Genomic DNA, 19,067 nt, shown 5'->3' with positions numbered 1-19,067 from the left:
GTTTTCCTTGCCCTTCTGTGGGCTCTGTACCGAGGATGTCGTTGTGGCTTGTGCAGCCCTTTGAGACACTTCTGATTTAGGGCTATATAAATAAACAGTGATTGATTGATAAATAAATGGCTTACAATGTATTTAATTATAATAGCGTGGAAGTAAAGATACCTAAAAAATTGCATTTATAGGGAATGGGATATAGCCCAGTTTAGGATAGTAACGTTCCTCCGAGAGCACTGGGGGCGCTGTAGTCTCCTACTCCTTTTAAATTAGCGAAGAAGAAATGGCGGAAGTATGTGAGACACTGACAAATATTGCCTGTAGTGCTTATAAAATAAATCCAACGATTGTCACTAATTCATCATTTTTGCTCTTTGCTTGACGGAGTTTTTGTTGAAAGAAAATAAAAACACGTTGAAACATCTTTGTGTCATTCTCTTCCGCCTTATTTCAATGCATTGTGAAAGCGACCGCCCCATGCGAATAAAGCAGCTCAAGTGTCATTTGCGGAGTCCGGCGTGTAGGCAGCTGTGTAGTTACTTGTAAGTAATCCAATACTTGTCTTTTTTAACCTTTTCTCCTCTAAAAGGGAGACATTGTCAGTACTTTTAAGTCAATGGAGTGCCTCAGTCTTCGGTTTAGAAATGCCGGTGTTGTACCGAAATCTGTTACCCGTGAGACTCCGTTGCACTCCACGTAGCGTCACTTCTAGTGTGTTCAACTATTCGCTGTTGACCTTTACACCACACATCTAAACATCGACGAATGTGTTTAAAGTTTCTAATTCTAACACTGTTGTGAGGTTAAAAGTTTGTTTAGTGGGGTTTAAGTGCCACTCATGCTTCCAAACGTTGGGTGGCAGCTAGCCAAACAGCTAGCTCAAATGCTCTCGCTCTTCTCCGTATTTAGTAAACACATCATTACAAGTGTTGTTTATGTTGTAAACACATGGTCTTTAAGTGTGTGTTGGTGCATCTTGAAGGTGGTCACAAGTGGATGGTGGTGACTATGATGGTGCGGGCTGGAGGTAATGACGTCAGCTGCAGCATTGGGCCACTTTGACGCAACTTTAAATACTGCTCACTACTTTTGTTTGTTTCCTTTGCAAGGTATTTTGAAACTAGCAGCCATCATCTTCGCGTTCCTCCTCGCCGCCTACTTGGCTTTTCAGCTGCTGGAAGTCAAGATGGATTTCAAGCTGGGCAACGTCATCGGTGAGTGACCAGGATTGATTGATTGAAACTTTTATTAGTAGATTGCACAGTTCAGTACATGTTCCGTACAATTGACCACTAAATGGTAACACCCGAATAAGTTTTTCAACTTGTTTAAGTCGGGGTCCGCGTAATCAAATCATGGTAACAGGAAGTCTGGCGGGGGGACTATTTAGTATTTAGTTCAGGGGTGTCAAACTCATTTTAGATCAGGGGCCACATGGAGAAAAATCTACTCCCGAACTAGTAAAATCACGGCACGATAACTTAAAAATAAAGACAACTTCAGATTGTTTTCTTTGTTTAAAAATAGAACAAGCACATTCTGAAATTGTACAAATCATAATGTTTTTTGTTGTTTTTTACACTTACATGTTGCGGTTAGGGCAGCACGGTGGTAGAGGGGTTAGTGCGTCTGCCTCACAATACAAAGGTCCTGGGTTTGATCCTGAACTCGGGATCTTTCTGTGTGGAGTTTGCATGTCCTCCCCCCGTGACTGCGTGGGTTCCCTCTGGGTACTCCGGTTTCCTCCCACTTCCAAAGACATGCACCTGGGGATAGGTTGATTGGCAACACTAAATTGGCCCTAGTGTGTGAATGTTGTCTGTCTATCTGTGTTGGCCCTGTGATGGGGTAGCGACTTGTCCAGGGTGTACCCCGCCTTCCGCCCGATTGTAGCTGAGATAGGCTCCCGCGACCCCGAAGGGAATAAGCGGTAGAAGATGAATGGATGTTGCGGTTAATAGTATTCTATCTTTATTTGTCGTAATTTATATTTTCTGAATAAATTATGTGACAATGTTCATCAGTCAACTCATTGGTGTTAATTTTCAATCTATCAAGATAACAAAATAACATCAAAATCAAATTACAGGATGTTATGTATTTTGCTTAGTTTCCCTTGACTGGTGCACTGACGTGGTTTATTTTTTTTACATACAGTATGTAGTATAATCTACAAAGATTCAAATAATTGCTATTGCGACATCTAGTGGACACATTAAGAACATTTAGAAAATTTCGGCTCATTTTCCTACTTAGCAAACTCATCCTGCGGGCCGGAGAACACCTGTTCGCGGGCCTGATCCGGCCCTCGGGCCGTACGTTTGACACCTGATTTAGTCAATAAGAGGCCCAAAGTAAACTACATAACAAGAACATGGGCTTGCGAGATGCGCAATGAGTATCACTCATCCCGACGCTTTTATTGTAATAGATAGGAATATAAATCAATATTTAATAAGATGTAACCCATTTTGACCGCATTGCTATCATTGTGAAGGCTGGAAGTGTGTGACTGGTAGTAAAAAAAAGAGCGCGGCTGCCGTGTTTAAACAAGAGACGAGACAGAAAAAAGGGCATCCTGAGTTTCTGCTTGACTGCCTTTCCGCTGAGCGAGCATTTCATTTGACATAACCCTTGCAGGGTTTTCCCGAAATTGCTAAGATACCTGTGGCGGTGAGGGCGTGGCTGTGGGCGTGGTCAATATTACATCATCACATTATTTGCGATGATGCATATATTTTCTTTAAAAAGACAAACTGTAAACATACATTTCAAACATATCTGTTATTACTAATTATAGTGTTAACATATAATTCTTACATAATATTATTTTGCTCTTTGTTAATTATTTGCGGAAAAAAAACCTCACTCTACCTAAATGATTTTTTTAAGTTAATTTTTTAAAGACAATGTTTTGTTCACTCATAAGTGTCCACACGTTATTAGCATAAATGCTACATGTTTGTTAATAATAATATACTAAAACCACACTCTTACTATAGGACCGGTTACCCAAATATTTTTCCAAGTTATTATTTTTTTTGTTTTAAATTAGGGCTGCAACTAACGATTAATTTGATAATCGATTAATCTGTCGATTATTACTTTGATTAATTGATTAATAATCGGATAAGGGACAAACTACATTTCTATCCTATCCAGTATTTTATTGAAAAAAAACCAGCATACTGGCACCATACTTATTTTGATTATTGTTTCTCAGCTGTTTGTAAATGTTGCAGTTTATAAATAAAGGTTTATTAAAAAAATAAAAAATAAAACCCTCTGCGCATAGCAGACTAAATTAATCGGCAACTATTTTAATAATCGATTTTAATCGATTTAATCGATTAGTTGTTGCAGCCCTATTTTAAATACAATGTTTTGTTGACCAATTTTTTAATTGTTGCTGCTTATTGTACAATGTACTTTGTTGAGAATTTTTTTTCTAGAGATTTCGCCAATCTTTTTAGTCACTCTTTCTTTATTAAAAACGACTAGCAACAAATCTAGCATCTCATTCTGGTGTTATTGTATACCAGGGGTGGGCAATTAATTTTTACCGGGGGCCGCATGAGCAACCTGAGCACTGCTGGGGGGCCACACTGACAATATTTCAATTAAATTTTGCTCAAATTATTTTTGATATACCGTAAGATAGATAATAATAATAATAATATTTTCATTTAACCTAACTTATCTTTATACAAAAGCAGATGGCTTTTGATGGTTTTATTTTTAACACTTTCTTACACAACACTTCCTGATGTATATTACAATACAAAAATTTCAATTTCTGTCACTTTATCCTGCATCCTCTTTGTTGTAAAACCTTTATTTAACCAGATAAGAAAACATTGTGAACGTAGCACGCCTGTAAGGTGATTGGCGAAGAAGGAGGAAGCGTTGCTGTTGCGGAAATGAGGAGTGAGGATTGGTTTTCCTTTTGGAAAGAACGAGATAAGTTGAGCTGTGTTAGTATAGCATGCTCAATAAAAGTTTAAAAAGTGCATCAGACTTGGTGTGCACTTCTTCTGGACGCTACAATTGATGTCAGAAGTGGGATGAAATGCCTCCCAGTTCGCCTTGCCATCAAACCTGGGAGTCTTCATTGAGGGCGGAATTCCCCCCGTGGCAAGCAGCGTGGCTGCACCTGTAAACACTCTCTCTCTCTCTCTCTCTCTCTCTCTCTCTCTCTTTGCGGCGAGCTCCTCACGTGGCACGTACCTCCCGATGACGTAGCACACAAACAGTGCAGTATGCGCAAAGTTTTACTTCTGCCACCAATTGTAGTGTCCAGAAAGAGTGCACATCAAGTCTGACGCTCTTTTTAAACTTTTATTGAGCAAGCTATACTAACACAGCTCAACATATCTCGTTCCTTCCACACGCACGTCTCCTCACTCCTCATTTACGCAACTCAAGAAGACAACATCTACTTCAGCAGGTCGTTACACTATATTCTTTAAACACAGCAACGTGTGTACCACAAATAAGCACACAGCTTTACCTTTACTTGTCTTGTTGAAAACACGCCATTCGTCATCAACTTTTCTCTTTTTAGTCGCTGTGCGCCTTCCCTCACAGGACATACGGACAATAACACTTTTCAAAATAAAAGCAGCACAGTTGTATTGCACGCACGACAAAGATGTTTTTTTTTATTTATTTTGTAATTTGAGATTGCCGCTGCGCGCACGAGCATACGTCCACACGGAAGTAATACAAATAACGCTTTTCAAAACAAAAGCAGCACCGTTGTATTGCACACTCGAAATAGATGCTTTTTAAAATTTATTTTGTAATTTATAATTGGCCTCACGCGGGCCGGACAGGGACGTACAAAGGGCCGGATGCGGCCCGCGGGCCGCACAATGCCCAGGTCTGTTGTATACTGTACTCGTGTTTAGAGACTCTTTACTTCTGTCGCTGCATGTCCGCGACCAAAAGCGAGCTGCAGAGAGCCTGATGTCACACTTGTGCCACGCCTGCTGCGAGTCTTCCTCTCCTTAAAAGCCACCACTGTCATCTTAAGTTGTGTAAATCGCCGTTTGTGGGTATATTAAAGTACGTCGTCTACATCGCGTACATGCTGCCTGTGCTACAGACAACCTCATACAAATAGCTTGTGTCACAACATCTGGTTTCGGCAACGCTGTTGCGGTAATCAAAATACGTCTTTTTTCGTAGACCATATGCCGGTGCATTACTGGTCAATAGTGTGTGCAAATAATAAACTATATATACCCATTCATACTGTAACTACTTGCTGGTGTTAATGTGTATGTTCGTGTGTTACATTAAAGGCCTACTGAAATGAATTTTTTTTATTTAAACGGGGATAGCAGATCCATTCTATGTGTCATACTTGATCATTTCCCGATATTGCCATATTTTTGCTGAAAGGATTTAGTAGAGAACATCGACGATAAAGTTCGCAACTTTTGGTCGCTGATTAAAAAAGCCTTGCCTGTACCGGAAGTAGCGTGACGTCGCAGGTTGAAGGGCTCCTCACATTTGCCCATTGTTTACACCAGTAGCGAGAGCGATTCGGACCGAGAAAGCGACGATTACCCATTAATTTGAGCGAGGATGAAAGATTCGTGGATGAGGAACGTGAGAGTGAAGGACTAGAGTGCAGTGCAGGACGTATCTTTTTTCGCTATGACCGTAACTTAGGTAAAAGGGCTCATTGGATTCCACACTTTCTCCTTTTTCTATTGTGGATCACGGATTTGTATTTTAAACCACCTCGGATACTATATCCTCTTGAAAATGAGAGTCGAGAACGCAAAATGGACATTCAGAGTGACTTTTATCTCCACGACAATACATCGGTGAAGCACTTTAGCTACGGAGCTAACGTGATAGCATCGTGCTTAAATGCAGATAGGAACAAAATAAATAAGCCCCTGACTGGAAGGATAGACAGAAGATCAACATTACTACTATCAGGAGACACCGAACCAAACACTGGACCTGTAACTACACGGTTAATGCTGTGCCGCCTGTTGAAGCCTAGCAATGCTGTTGCTAACAACGCCATTGAAGCTAACTCAGCTACGGGACCTCGTCAGAGCTATGATAAAAACATTAGTGCTCCACCTACGCCAGCCCTCATCTGCTCATCAACACCCGTGCTCACCTGCGTTCCAGCGATCAACGGCGCGACGAAGGACTTCACCCGATCATCGATGCGGTCGGCGGCTAGCGTCGGATAGCGCGTCTGCTATCCAACTAAAGTCCTCCTGGTTGTGTTGCTGCAGCCAGCCGCTAATACACCGATCCCACCTACAGCTTTCTTCTTTGCAGTCTCCATTGTTCATTAAACAAATTGCAAAAGATTCACCAACACAGATGTCCAGAATAGCGTGGAATTTTGCGATGAAAACAGAGCTGTTTGTATTGTGATACAATGTGTCCGAATACTTCCGTTTCAACCATTGACGTCACACGCAAACGTCATCATACATAGACGTTTTCAACCGGAAGTTCCCCGGGAAATTTAAAATTGCACTTTATAAGTTAACCCGGCCGTTTTGGCATGTGTTGCAATGTTAAGATTTCATCATTTATATATAAACTATCAGACTGCGTGGTCGGTAGTAGTGGGTTTCAGTAGGCCTCGGTTCCATAGTTCACCATTTCAATAAGCACATATTTGTGATGAAAAGCGTCACTTGCCACTTCACCTCTGCTGACTGGTTCTGTTGAAGAGCACCTACATTCAGTGTCAGTGAGAAAAAAGTTGACAACTTGGGTAGTTTTAATAAAAAACAGATTTTCTTCTCTACTATTTTCCGCTTCACTTTCACTTGGGTACATTTTTCCAAACCAGGCCAACAAATTTGTTTTGAAACTTCTGCCTGAATCAAGTCAGCACCTGTGTGAAGTTGGCCTCACTTATAATTGCAAATATTAAAATGACACTGCCATTCATTTGTGCCAATAAGGCTCTTAAGTTGTTCTAAAATAAATTTGCTGACCAATGATGCCACCCAGCCCCCCAACTTCAAACTCTCCCCAAACGTATCCCAAACGTCAGTGCTGTACAATTGTTTTTGTTTATTACAGTTTTAATGTTATTAATGTATTATTATTCTTACGCAGCCCCCAAACTTGTCCCAAATGTTAGTGCTGTGAAAAATGTTTGTCTAACTTAGTTTTAATGTAATTAAAGTTGTATTTGTATTCACGCCCATAGCGATGTGCGGATGGATATTGACATATCTATCAATACCTTAGATACCAGACTATTCTTTATACTGGAAACCCAATCCTTGAATAAAAATATGGATTATTTGATACATCGGTAATTTGAGGTCATTGTATATCATTAACAGAAACAGAGTGGAAATATAACAAAAATATTAAGAGCTTGTCTAAAATGATAATGCGCTTGGTGGGAACTCCATTTTTGTTGTTGTTGCTTCCACCTGGGTAAGTGTGTAATGCGTAAGCGCAGCGGACACTTTACTCTGTCAGTCAGTCTCTACAAACGGTGGCTGATTGTAAACGGATCAAGTGTGGATCTATTTCAGCAACACAAACATCCAAGACGCTGTTATATTTGTCAAAAATCAGTGGTGACCAAACATTCAACACGTGTTAAACCACAAGACTGAATACTAAAGGTGGGAGCATCAATCCAAATATTGATGGTATCAATACCAAGGTGGGTATTGCTATCGCATTGATACTAGTTCGAGGTGATCGATACTTTGGTTGCTGTTTCTTGACAAATTTTCCTCAGAGTTTGTGTTTTACTGTCTGTCTGTGCAAACAGTGCATCTCTCACTCTCACTCTCACTCGCCTCGCTGCTCTGCCCGAGAGAGATGAGCGTCACCACTGACATTTATTGTTACAATCTTCTCTGCGCAGCTTGATGCGCCATTAAGGCTATTAACTGCACAAAGCAGCAAACATTGCACCAGCGTTTAGGGCGTCACCAGTGTGATTAGTAAAACAATAAAAACATGTGAGACTGAACTGGATAAATGTAGCACAATTGTGTGAGAAAGTCTGGTGTTATGAGGGGTGCGGCTGCGTATGAATATTAAACACGAAGAGCATTAAAACTAATAGTTACAAACATATTTTACAGCACAAACAAAGCACCATTTTTTATTTACTATTTTTTAATTTTACAATACCTTTTTAAAAACAGAAATTTTGACTGCACTGACCAGCACAAATTGTCATTTTAATATTTTCAATAAGGGAGGCCAACTTCACACAGCCAAGCCTGACAATGAAGAGGGGAGCTGTCAAACAATAATGATTGATTAAACATTTTTATGTAACTTTTAAATGGACGAAAACTTAATTAAAGGGGCTTGTTCAGAACCTCTCTTTAATTAAGGTCCTCACAGATTATTTTATTCTAAAGCAAGGTGACTGGAATTGAAGATGAACAATTTATTCTACAAAAAGAAGTTAGTACAAACGGTAGCAATAACAGCGCAGATGAGAAGACCAATCTGTCTAAAGTCCCGCAAATTACCTTAAAATGGTCGCTCTTCACATCCGGTATGCTTTTGTTTGTTTATTTTATTTATAGAGCTCAATTTGTTCATCTTGCAGCCCCGCCTTTGTGGAGATCTCAAACCGAAAGTTAACTTTGTGTTTGAACTAGAATGTGCGTGTGCCCATCTCACTCCATCCGCATCTGGTACATTGTAACATAACTAGACAGAATAATACACTGTATGTGTGTGTGCGTACAGCTTGAGTTTATTTGGAATGTGGAACCAAGGTCAAAGATAGTAACTGCTAAGGCATTCTATTTTGCCCAAAGGAGGGAAAATATTCCTTTAACAGGCTGTTTGCAACCTATATGCAGATACCTAGAGAGCTCTACCTTTCCTTTGTATTTTAAGCATTATATCATGCTCTCTTATGTCTTTCAGCACGCAATGACACAACTATGCCCGTACGTAACATGTACACTAGCATGAGCTTTGTGTTGTTAGCTAAGGATAGCGATGTAACTATCATTGAATGTATATTGTATCATTCAAGATTCAGAATTGTTTATTGTCATATGCACAGTTAAACAGTTTGTCGTACAATGAAAATCTGACTTTGCTAGTCCACCCTTCAACAAGTCCACAGTACTTAGCTAAAAATTAAAAAAAATACAAATACAAATGTATATACAAGGCACAGAAAGTAACATAACATTATTGCACATTCTGATTGACAGTCAACAGTATAAATATGGAGGTGACTTTGGGTCATGTCTTTAGTGATCAAAGGTGAAAAGTGTCTACAGTGATTGTTCACAGTTCGGGGGTGGTCAAGGTAGCTGTCTTTTGTTCAAAAAGACAAAAGTAAAACGGGGGGGCTAACAACAACCTGACTACAGTTTGTTAGTTGCTTCTTTTGGTCTGTTTTTGTTTATGTGCACGCACTCCCTGCGCATACGTGCAGTGAGTGATATCAATCAATCAATCAATGTTTATTTATATAGCCCTAAATCACAAGTGTCTCAAAGGGCTATAAGCCTGAACGCCAAACAAATGACGAGCAATTTAAAAAAAAAAAAACTTAGTAGTTGTAAAAAATAAGTATGTTGCACTAATGGTAACATACGCTAGCTGGTGTTGTGTATTTTTTGGTAAAAAAAACAAAACCTAACCATGATCAATTTGCAAACCTTGAATCACTCTTAAGAGAGATTTGAGGGCCCCAGGCCTGTGTTTGCCTAATGCAGGGGTGTCCAAACCCCAGCCCACGGGCCAAATGCGGCCAGCCGGTATCTTCAGTTTAGTCCGCGAGACGACAGTACAGTGCAAGGTCAATAAGCAACCTGGCTGTGCGAGAAACCCAGGTAGACCATGATGTGTACTTTTTTTGATGTCACATTTACTTATATGACCCAATCCAAACGACCTTTCTGAGGCATGGTGTAGGGAGAAAAAAAATCAACATCACAAAAAGTCAGCACACATAGTCACACATAACACAACTTGCTCACTGAACTTTGTGGATATTATTGGGAAAAACTGTCCCATCCCCATTACACATTCGAAATTACACCCATTTAAATCTGTTGCAAGGCATGATGGGGAAAAATGAAAAACACTTTCTCCACACTTATCCATGTTTGACTTTTAGCTGCTTGATATTTCTGATTGATTACAAAGCTTAAGAGGTTGTCACAGAAGTAAACAAGGTAGGAGTTGAGTTTTCACATACTCTTAATAATCAATTATAACAATATTAATTTATATATACATACATACATACATACACACACACACAGCCCAGGCCTAATGGTAAGTACGACCCTGAAATCTGCATCTTGAAATCTCCTAAAGCTCTTTTTTTTTGTTTTCCAGTCAAATCCTTACCAATGCATGGAGGCTGTAAGTTTATTTTCCTTTTTTGTTTCTTTGAATTTTGCTCATTCTTCCTCTCACATCAAAATCTCTCATTTTGTGCCCCCCCCCACTCAGCGATCACACCAGTCCGACACAAATGTGGACTGTCAAAGGCGTGTCCCGATGGACACTTTGCCTTCAAGATGGCGAGCGGCGCGGCCAGCGTGGTGGGTCCTAAAATCTGTCTGGAGGATAAACTGTAAGTGGCGTTTGATGAAGGTGTCAAGTCAAACACGAACTCACGTTGTCCTTTTCAGGATAATGAGCGGCGTGAAGAATAACGTTGGAAGAGGAATCAACATCGCTCTTGTCAATGGTATTAAAGTCCCCTTTTATGCCACTTGTGTGTTATCAATACACAATAAAATGTCTCCCGTAGGAAAAACAGGAGAGATTAACAAGACAGACTCCTTTGACATGTGGGCAGGAAGTAAGAACTGCTTTCAAAAATGTTTGACATCTTTACAAAGCATGTAGAGTTTCACTGTGTCCCTCCCAGACGTGGCCCCCCTCATCCAGTTCTTAAAGGGAATCCCGGAAGGCACGATCACCATGATGGCGTCTTTTGACGATCCCTCCACCAAGTAAGAACCGCTGTTTTTTTCGCACGTTTCATGCTGTCATCAAGTGACGCCGTTTTTTTTGTTTGTTTGGTTTTTAGGCTCAACGACGAAGCCCGAAACCTGATCGCTGATCTGGGGAGCACGAACATCAACAACTTGGGCTTCCGGGATAACTGGGTCTTTGTCGGAGGGAAAGGGATCAAGACCAAGAGTCCGTTTGAGCAGGTAGTGTGACTTTTTTTTTTCCTGAAGAAAAGGTTGCTTCAGTGTCCAAGAATAGAACATCTGAGGACAAAAAAATGGTGTCAACGAACGCCAATGGAACATGGGACACCTGTAAGGCCCTCTAGGCCAATCAGAAGCCAAAAGAAAGCAACAAATGTTAATTGTGTTAATGTTAAATCTAGTTTGCATAGTTTTTTTGCATGCAAAATATAAGTATTTGCAATAAAATGTGATTTGTCTTTATATTTTTGGTGTCTGTATCCCTCGCCACATTGCGCTTCCAAGCTTGCAACTTCACTTTATCGAATAATTGTTTTTGTTTTTAAAGCATGTCCTATTTATTTTTGGCCGAAAGTAAGTATTGAAACGCTGACCGCTGTACTCACATGAGGAACTAACATAACTGAGGAATGTTTGGAAGTCTATCCGGTTCCTAGTTTCCAGCGACCTAACCAAGCCAGTGTTTTTCCGTGCTTGTTTTAAACGCAGTAAAGGCCGGGATGTTAATCTTTGTTGTATTTCCTGTTGTCCACCATGTTCTTTTCTTCTGTGCAGCACATCAAGAACAGCGCAGACACAAACAAGTATGAGGGATGGCCGGAGGTCCTGGAGATGGAAGGCTGCGTGCCTCAGAGGACAAACTGAGCCTGGTCCTCTGTCCTTACCCGGACCAGCCGCCTTTTAGCCTTTTATTCGCCTTCCTCGTTCCAGTGACAGTCATTATCACATTGCCAATCATCCAAAAGGCTGCAGGTAGAGCGCACTGATAAGACGGAACTTGATTTTTTGGTTTGCTGGAATCCAAAAACAAATTTTTAGTCCAGTGTTATTGCACTGTTGTCGACTCCTGCTCAACTTGCTCACCTTTTCATTTCGCTACTTTTTTTCTTATTCCTGACAGATATTGTAATTAATGATGTGACAGCTGTGAACTTTGTACATATATTTGCGAGGTAGGGTTAATGAACAATGTACAGAATAATATAATTTCTTTAAATAAACAATACGGCCAGTATGATGAATGGCTTCTTTACACATGCACATACAAGAGGAGTTAATGATTAACATGCGGATCTTGGTAGTTACTTTTAAGGTGGTTCTACAGTTTAACATAACACAATTAAATCTACATTTACCTATACAGTTGTGTTAATATCCATCCATCCATTTTCTACCGATTGTCCCTTTATACATATACTATATAAATCAGATGTAAAGTAAAGATTTGTAGTGGCTGCCAGTGACAGAATACAAACAATTACACTGTAGTACTAGAAAAACGCCGCTGGGTGGCAGCAAAGCAAGATGATGAACACAGGCTGCCTGTCAGAAATTCTCTTTATATATATTTGACCAGCAGAGAGTGTCAGTATCACACTGATCCCAATGATAGCCAAATGTCACTACTGCCTGCACATTTTTTTTTAATCTTTATTGAGGATTACATTAAATAGGTGTAGTCAGGGCTTCTATTGTTAAAACTAGGTTAACACCTGGCGGTATGTCAGAAGATGGGTAAATACTAATCCTTAGTCAAAATCAATTGGAATTATGCACATGACCTATTTTAAAGCTAATTTGTTCAATCCAGCCTTGATTGCATAATATATGTGTGAGAAATCGCACTGTACTGCAGAATGCTCATGCAATATTCCAACTAAATTAAAAAGCAACACAGTGATCCAACCCGAGCTGCACACATAACATCCTGCGTGTGTTTGTGTGTGTGTGTGTAAATCAGGGGTATCAAACTCATTTTAGCTGAGGGGCCGCATGGAAGAAAATCTATTCCCACGCAGGCCAGACTGGTACAATCATGGCATGATAACTTAAAAATAAAGACAACTTCAGATCGTTTTCTTTGTCTTTGGTCAAAAATAGAACAAGCACATTCTAAAAAATTTACACATTACAAATAATTATCTCGGCAAAACACTCATGTTAGTGGAAAATTCTGAGGAAAAAATGGATGCCGTTTCAAAAACACCATGAAGAACACAATGGACTTTGAGTGTTTTTTTTACAAAGCCATTAAACTTTAAGCACTTTCTGTTTAGGATTCTCACGTTGGCAGTTCACCAAAGACGTGTTTGGAAAAGCAATCGAGTGTTTTCTTAAACCACCGCATTGGTGAAATCCGCAGCTGCCACAACACATTCATTTATCATTCAAATATTACAATTACAATACGAACACCATTTTAAAAATTTCACCACAGCCCAAATCAAGGAAACATAACTACAAACTTAACCAATGTGGACATCCATCCATTTTCTACCGCTTGTCCCTTTTGGGGTCACAGGGGTTGCTGGAGCCCATCTCAGCTGCAGTCGGGCGGAAGGCGGCGTACACCCTGGACAAGTCGCCACCTCATCACAGGGCCAACACAGATAGACAACATTTACACTCACATTCACACACTAGGGCCAATTTAGTGTTGCCAATCAACCTATCCCCAGGTGCATGTCTTTGGAGGTGGGAGGAAGCCAGAGTACCCGGAGGGAACCCACGCAGTCACGGGGAGAACATACAAACTCCACACAGAAAAACCCAAAGCCCGGGGATCGAACCTAGGACCTTCGTATTGTGAGGCACATCCACTAACCCTGGCCACCGTGCTGCCCCAATGTGAACATCGTAGATTCAAGCCATACTTGCCAACCCTCCCGTTTTTAGCGGGAGACTCCCGGTATTCAGCGCCTCTCCCGATAACCTCCCGGCAGAAATTTTCTCCCGACAAACTCCCGGTATTCAGCCGGAGCTGGAGGCCACGCCCCCTCCAGCTCAATGTGGACCTGAGTGGGGACAGCCTGTTCTCACGTCCGCTTTCCCACAATATAAACAGCGTGCCTGCCCAATGACGTCATAACTGTAGAATGATCGAGGGCGAGTTCTTGGTTTCTTATGTGGGTTTATTGTTAGGCAGTTTCATTAACGTCCTCCCAGCGCGGTAACAACACACGACAACAGCAGTCACGTTTAGTCTACCGTAAAGCAGTTCTTCTGCCGTAAACAGCAATGTTGTGACACTCTTAAACAGGACAATACTGCCATCTACTGGATAACCTCCAGAACACTGAAATTATTAGTGTATATAGTATTTCGTATATATATATATATATATATATATATATATATATATATATATATATATATATATATATATATATATATATATATATATATACATATATATATATACGAAATACTTGAGTTGGTGAATTCTAGCTTAAATATATTCCCCTCTTAACCACGCCCCCCCCACCTCCCGGTATCGGAGGTCTCAGGGTTGGCAAGTATGATTTAAGCAAACAACAAATGTAGAAAGACACATTTTTACAATGGAGTTCAGGGCCGGCATCGTGCATTCAAACAATTGCAAGCGCTGTATGAAACTCTCACTAAAAAGATGATGGTCGAGTTCAATTAGGTCTTCGCATCTTAACGTCGTCTTATATTGTCTGCTGAATAGATAATTTACAATGAAAGAAGTTATTGAGCATGGATACTGCTGCCAGCCAAAACAGGCGCGGCTGATTGGAGTAGCAACAGCCCATCCAGAGGGCGCTTATATAGTCAACTGACACGTCATCTTTAAACACCGTCATGTGTGACGGGGGTTACACTTGAATTGCTATAGCGACATCCAGTGGACACATTTAGAACAACACCTGATACGGCCCGTGGGTTTGACACCCCTGGTGTAAATAGACAGAGATGTTTTCATAATCTGTATGATGTGAATGGACAGACATGTTTGTATTATGTAACAATGAATGGACAAACTATTAATACTGTCTGCGTCAGAGAATTGTGAACATTATTTGCGTGTGTGTGTGCATGTATTAATGGACAAATATTTTAGTTATCTGTGTATGATGTGAATGGACAGACATATGTTTGCATTACATGTAAAAAAAAATGGACAAACAATTGTTAACATTATTTGTGTGTCTGTGTATGTACAGTATTTGTGTGTGTTCTGGCAATGCTTACTTACTGGGGACATCACTCTGTTTACACAGTCACCTTTAGGAGACCTCTGACGGTATGGGGACAAAAAAACAGGTCCCCTAAAGTGATTTTTAAGCTTTGGCCCATAAAACATGTTTACTAGGTAGTTTAAGTATGAACTTTTTAAAAAAAAAAATTTATTTTTTAAATGGTCCTCAGTACCAGTAGTCATGTACAAATTTGTGTGAATTATGCACAATTATATAAATTTGGTCCCCATGAACTATATTAACTATTTTTCCCCAGGGTCCCCAGTTAAGAATGATCAGCACATTACTTCATCAATCCAGAGATTTAAAGACGTGTATGAGCTAACTGGGCAGTGGCCATTTTACCCAAAAAATTTGATGCCTCCACAACCTGTAGAAAGGGTGGTCCCCACAAGTGATAAACAAAAACTTGGTCCCCATTCCAAATGATAACCAGTATGTGTGTGTGTAAATGGACCGAGATGTTTTCATTGTCTGCTAAATGGTCCCTAGTGTGTGAATGTTGTCTATCTGTGTTGGCCCTGTGATGAGGTGGCGACTTGTCCAGAATGTACCCCGCCTACCGCCTGAATGCAGCTGGGATAGGCTACAGCACCCCCCGCCACCCCAAAAGGGACAAGCGGTAAGAAATGGATGAATAGATGGATGTATGATGTGAATTGACAAAGATGCGTTTGCATTATGTGTATATGAATGGACAAACTACTGTTAATGTAGTGTGCGGCAGAGAAATGTCCGTGTTCAAACTTCCTGCTGTGCTATCTATGCATATCAATAAGTTATTGCGGGCAGCCTTTGAGCAAGATGGCATGTATGTACAGTATGTGCACACCAAGAGATGTGGGAAGTGGAATTATATAAGACATGCTAGGAGTTGCATTATGTATGAACATCTCCAGTGTAAACCTGGAATGATGAGCCATGTCGTGGGAGCACAGAAAGATTTAAGACAAGTCCCAAAACAATGTCTATTTTTATTTTATTTTTTCCACTTCTGACCACTCCCCCTCTCTGCCCGCTAAACAAAGGTGGCTCTCACAGAGGACTTCAAGCTCCTCATCCCCTCTTGGCTTGCGGCCGACCTCTGAACCCTGACCGCCGGGCCAACTTTAATCCTCCTGCAGAGCAGCTCGACCAAAACAACCTCCACACCTGCTACACCAGGGAACTCTATTCTTCTGGGGGCCATTGAGGGGTCGGACTATTCCCTTCACTGTTATTCTTATTTTGGATGGAAGGTCAGTGCAAGGCTTTGCCGTAACCTCAGATCGTCGCATCTTAAAACAGGGCTGTCCAAACTTTTTCCAGCAAGGGCTGCATGCAGAAAAATGTAGGGATGTGGGGCCACATTTTGTACCTGATAACCAATACAATGTAAATCAAAGTTAATATGTGGTGAATTATTTGAACAAAACATCCAAAACTTATACGTAACTATAAGTATTATTTTTTTTAACATGCCTCAAAACAGTAGCTTGGAATTTGGAACATTCTCTCCCTGGGGGGGGGTATATTTTAGCGTCCCGGAAGAGTTAGTGCTGCAAGGGGTTCTGGGTATTTGTAATGTTGTGTTACGGTGCGGATGTTCTCCTGAAATGTGTTTGTCATTCTTGTTTGGTGTGGGTTCACAGTGTGGCGCATATTTGTAACAGTGTTAAAGTTGTTTATACGGTCACCTTCAGTGTGACCTGTATGGCTGTTGACCAAGTATGCCTTGCATTCACGTGTGTGTGAAAAGCCGTAGATATTATGTGACTGGGCCGACACGCAAAGGCAGTGCCTTTAAGGTTTATTGGCGCTCTGAACTTCTCCCTACGTCCGTGTACACAGCGGCTTTTTAAAAAGTCATAAATTTTACTTTTTAAAACCGATACCGATAATTTTTAAACCAATACCGATAATTTGGAAACCGATACCGATAATTTCCGATATTACATTTTAAAGCATTTATCGGCCGATATCGGAAATCCCGACAAAAAATGTGTGTAATATCTAATCTAACTCCCTTTAGATATCTCATTTCTTATCATAATTCCATACTAGTACTGTTATTCTACCAACAAAAACCTTTTTAGGGCTTAAGCACACTTAAAAAAGTTATTATTGAAAAAAATGAGCACACAATCATGACATGACTATGCATACATTCACTGTACAATCATACAAATACACATACTGTACATATATATGCATATAATCACGTTTCATCAAACATATATTAACGTGGTTGCCCTAGGGGAAACTGGGTAACACATGGCAGACTGACAAAGCTTAACCTATTGTTACTATAACAATCTACAAGGTTAACATAGTTGGCTTCTCTTTCTTCCCCTCCATTTATCTGCTTTCTTTTGTATTTCAAGTTATCATTACATATATGTATTGTTGCATTTGAAACAATTGTATTGTTGATAATGGAGGTAATTATTGTTATTATTCATTATCAATAGTGCTATTTATATTGGTATTTGTATTTCTCCATTTGTAGTGTAATAATGTTCATTGTCATTTCTGTATTATTAATATTTATTTCAAAAACTGCTTCTTTGCTATCACTTTTACCATCATATTTGTACATATCCTATTTGTTAAATGGTAAATGGGTTATACTTGTATAGCGCTTTTCTACCTTCAAGGTACTCAAAGTGCTTTGACAGTATTTCCACATTCACCCATTCACACACACATTCACACACTGATGGCGGGAGCTGCCATGCAAGGCGCTAACCAGCAGCCATCAGGAGCAAGGGTGAAGTGTCTTGCCCAAGGACACAACGGACGTGACTAGGATGGTAGAAGGTGGGGATTGAACCCCAGTAACCAGCAACACTCCGATTGCTGGCACAGCCACTCTACCAACTTCGCCACGCCGTTGATGTTGTTCTGTTGTTGTGGTTGTTATTGTTGTGTTTGCTGTTGTTGTCTCTTTGTCTTGTCCCCGCAATTTCCCCCTCTGTCTTCCTTTTTTTCTCTTTCTATCCCCTCCTGCTCCGGCCCGGCTGCACCAAATGATAATATAAATCAGTTTAATAAAGTCCAATACAAATAAGGCAACAAGAGAAGTATCCCACACTTCTCTTTTGTAAAGTAAATCTGTACAGGAGATATGAGCATCTACATCAACTACATGATTTATCTGAGTAGCTAGACAGGACAAAATAATAATACAAATAAATAATCATGATGCATGGAAATCAGCGAAGATTATATACAGTAAGGGTGCCGGACAAAAAGTGATTCACCTCTGAATCACGGTTATTTTTTATTACAATTAAAACATTTCAAGAACCGTTTAAAAAAATGTGGTTTATGGTTACGGGCTGTGTGTACACGTCACACATCTGCAGCCAAGGGGAGATGCTGTAACCTGCAACACTTTTATTGTAATTTATAGAGCAAAGAATATTTTGAATCGTTTTACCGTGAGATTCACATCCCTAATATACAGTAGATGCACAGGGTGTCGGCCAATTTGGTTTTCAAGTGCCATTTATGGGTGGATTTAGGACAGAGGCATTTTTTCTTTTGTTTTTTTATTTAGAATGTGTCGCAGGCCAATAAAAAAATAGCTCAGTACCGCACTTTGGACAATGATGTCCTAAAGTATGCAAGTCAAAGATCCATGTATGTGGGAAGAGACGAGTCAAAAATCCCCTTATGACCATTTCTAGGAATCTGCTACAAAACGTTGCCAGTTAAATTGGACTACTCTGTATGAACTACTTGTACTTTATATGAGGCCTGTCAAATTTAATGCATTAACTCATGCGATCAGTCGCAAAAGAATATCACATTAATCATGAATACACGCAAGATTAATCACACTATTTTTGTGGAGTGAAATGTTCCTTTAGCTTAACCGTGGATGTTTGCCTGAAAGTTGTGGGTTGTGTTT

At 40.2% G+C, this 19,067-nt stretch overlaps 1 protein-coding gene and 1 long non-coding RNA gene across 3 annotated transcripts in view; one reads left to right on the top strand and one right to left on the bottom strand.

The window, feature by feature from the left end:
• Positions 1-19,067, bottom strand: part of LOC133661568 (uncharacterized) — a 195,055-nt gene that overhangs the window by 5,770 nt on the left and 170,218 nt on the right. The gene's annotated exons all lie outside the window — the stretch shown is intronic.
• Positions 437-12,183, top strand: fam3c (FAM3 metabolism regulating signaling molecule C). Of its 2 annotated transcripts, XM_062064855.1 has the most exons (10): positions 437-536; positions 977-1,021; positions 1,104-1,208; positions 10,339-10,365; positions 10,456-10,579; positions 10,638-10,696; positions 10,760-10,810; positions 10,880-10,964; positions 11,042-11,168; positions 11,724-12,183. In XM_062064855.1, the coding sequence occupies exons 2-10, from the start codon at positions 991-993 to the stop codon at positions 11,811-11,813; spliced, it is 699 nt and encodes a 232-aa protein (XP_061920839.1). In that variant the 5' UTR covers positions 437-536; positions 977-990; the 3' UTR covers positions 11,814-12,183. The 2 variants fall into 2 exon arrangements, with proteins under 2 accessions (XP_061920839.1, XP_061920838.1); XM_062064854.1 differs by having other exon boundaries at positions 10,638-10,810.

Source organism: Entelurus aequoreus, linkage group LG12, assembly GCF_033978785.1.
Source record: "Entelurus aequoreus isolate RoL-2023_Sb linkage group LG12, RoL_Eaeq_v1.1, whole genome shotgun sequence".
Taxonomy (NCBI): Eukaryota; Metazoa; Chordata; class Actinopteri; order Syngnathiformes; family Syngnathidae; genus Entelurus; species Entelurus aequoreus.
Note: the sequence above shows the minus strand (reverse complement) of the source record. Positions and strands in the feature narration are given on the sequence as shown.

Coding starts and splice junctions, on each gene's coding strand:
- fam3c (XM_062064854.1), top strand. CDS start 991: ATGGTGGTGACTATGATGGTGCGGGCTGGAG. Junction 10,366..10,455: donor CTTACCAATGCATGGAGGCT/GTAAGTTTATTT, acceptor CCCCCCACTCAG/CGATCACACCAGTCCGACAC. Junction 10,580..10,637: donor ATCTGTCTGGAGGATAAACT/GTAAGTGGCGTT, acceptor TGTCCTTTTCAG/GATAATGAGCGGCGTGAAGA.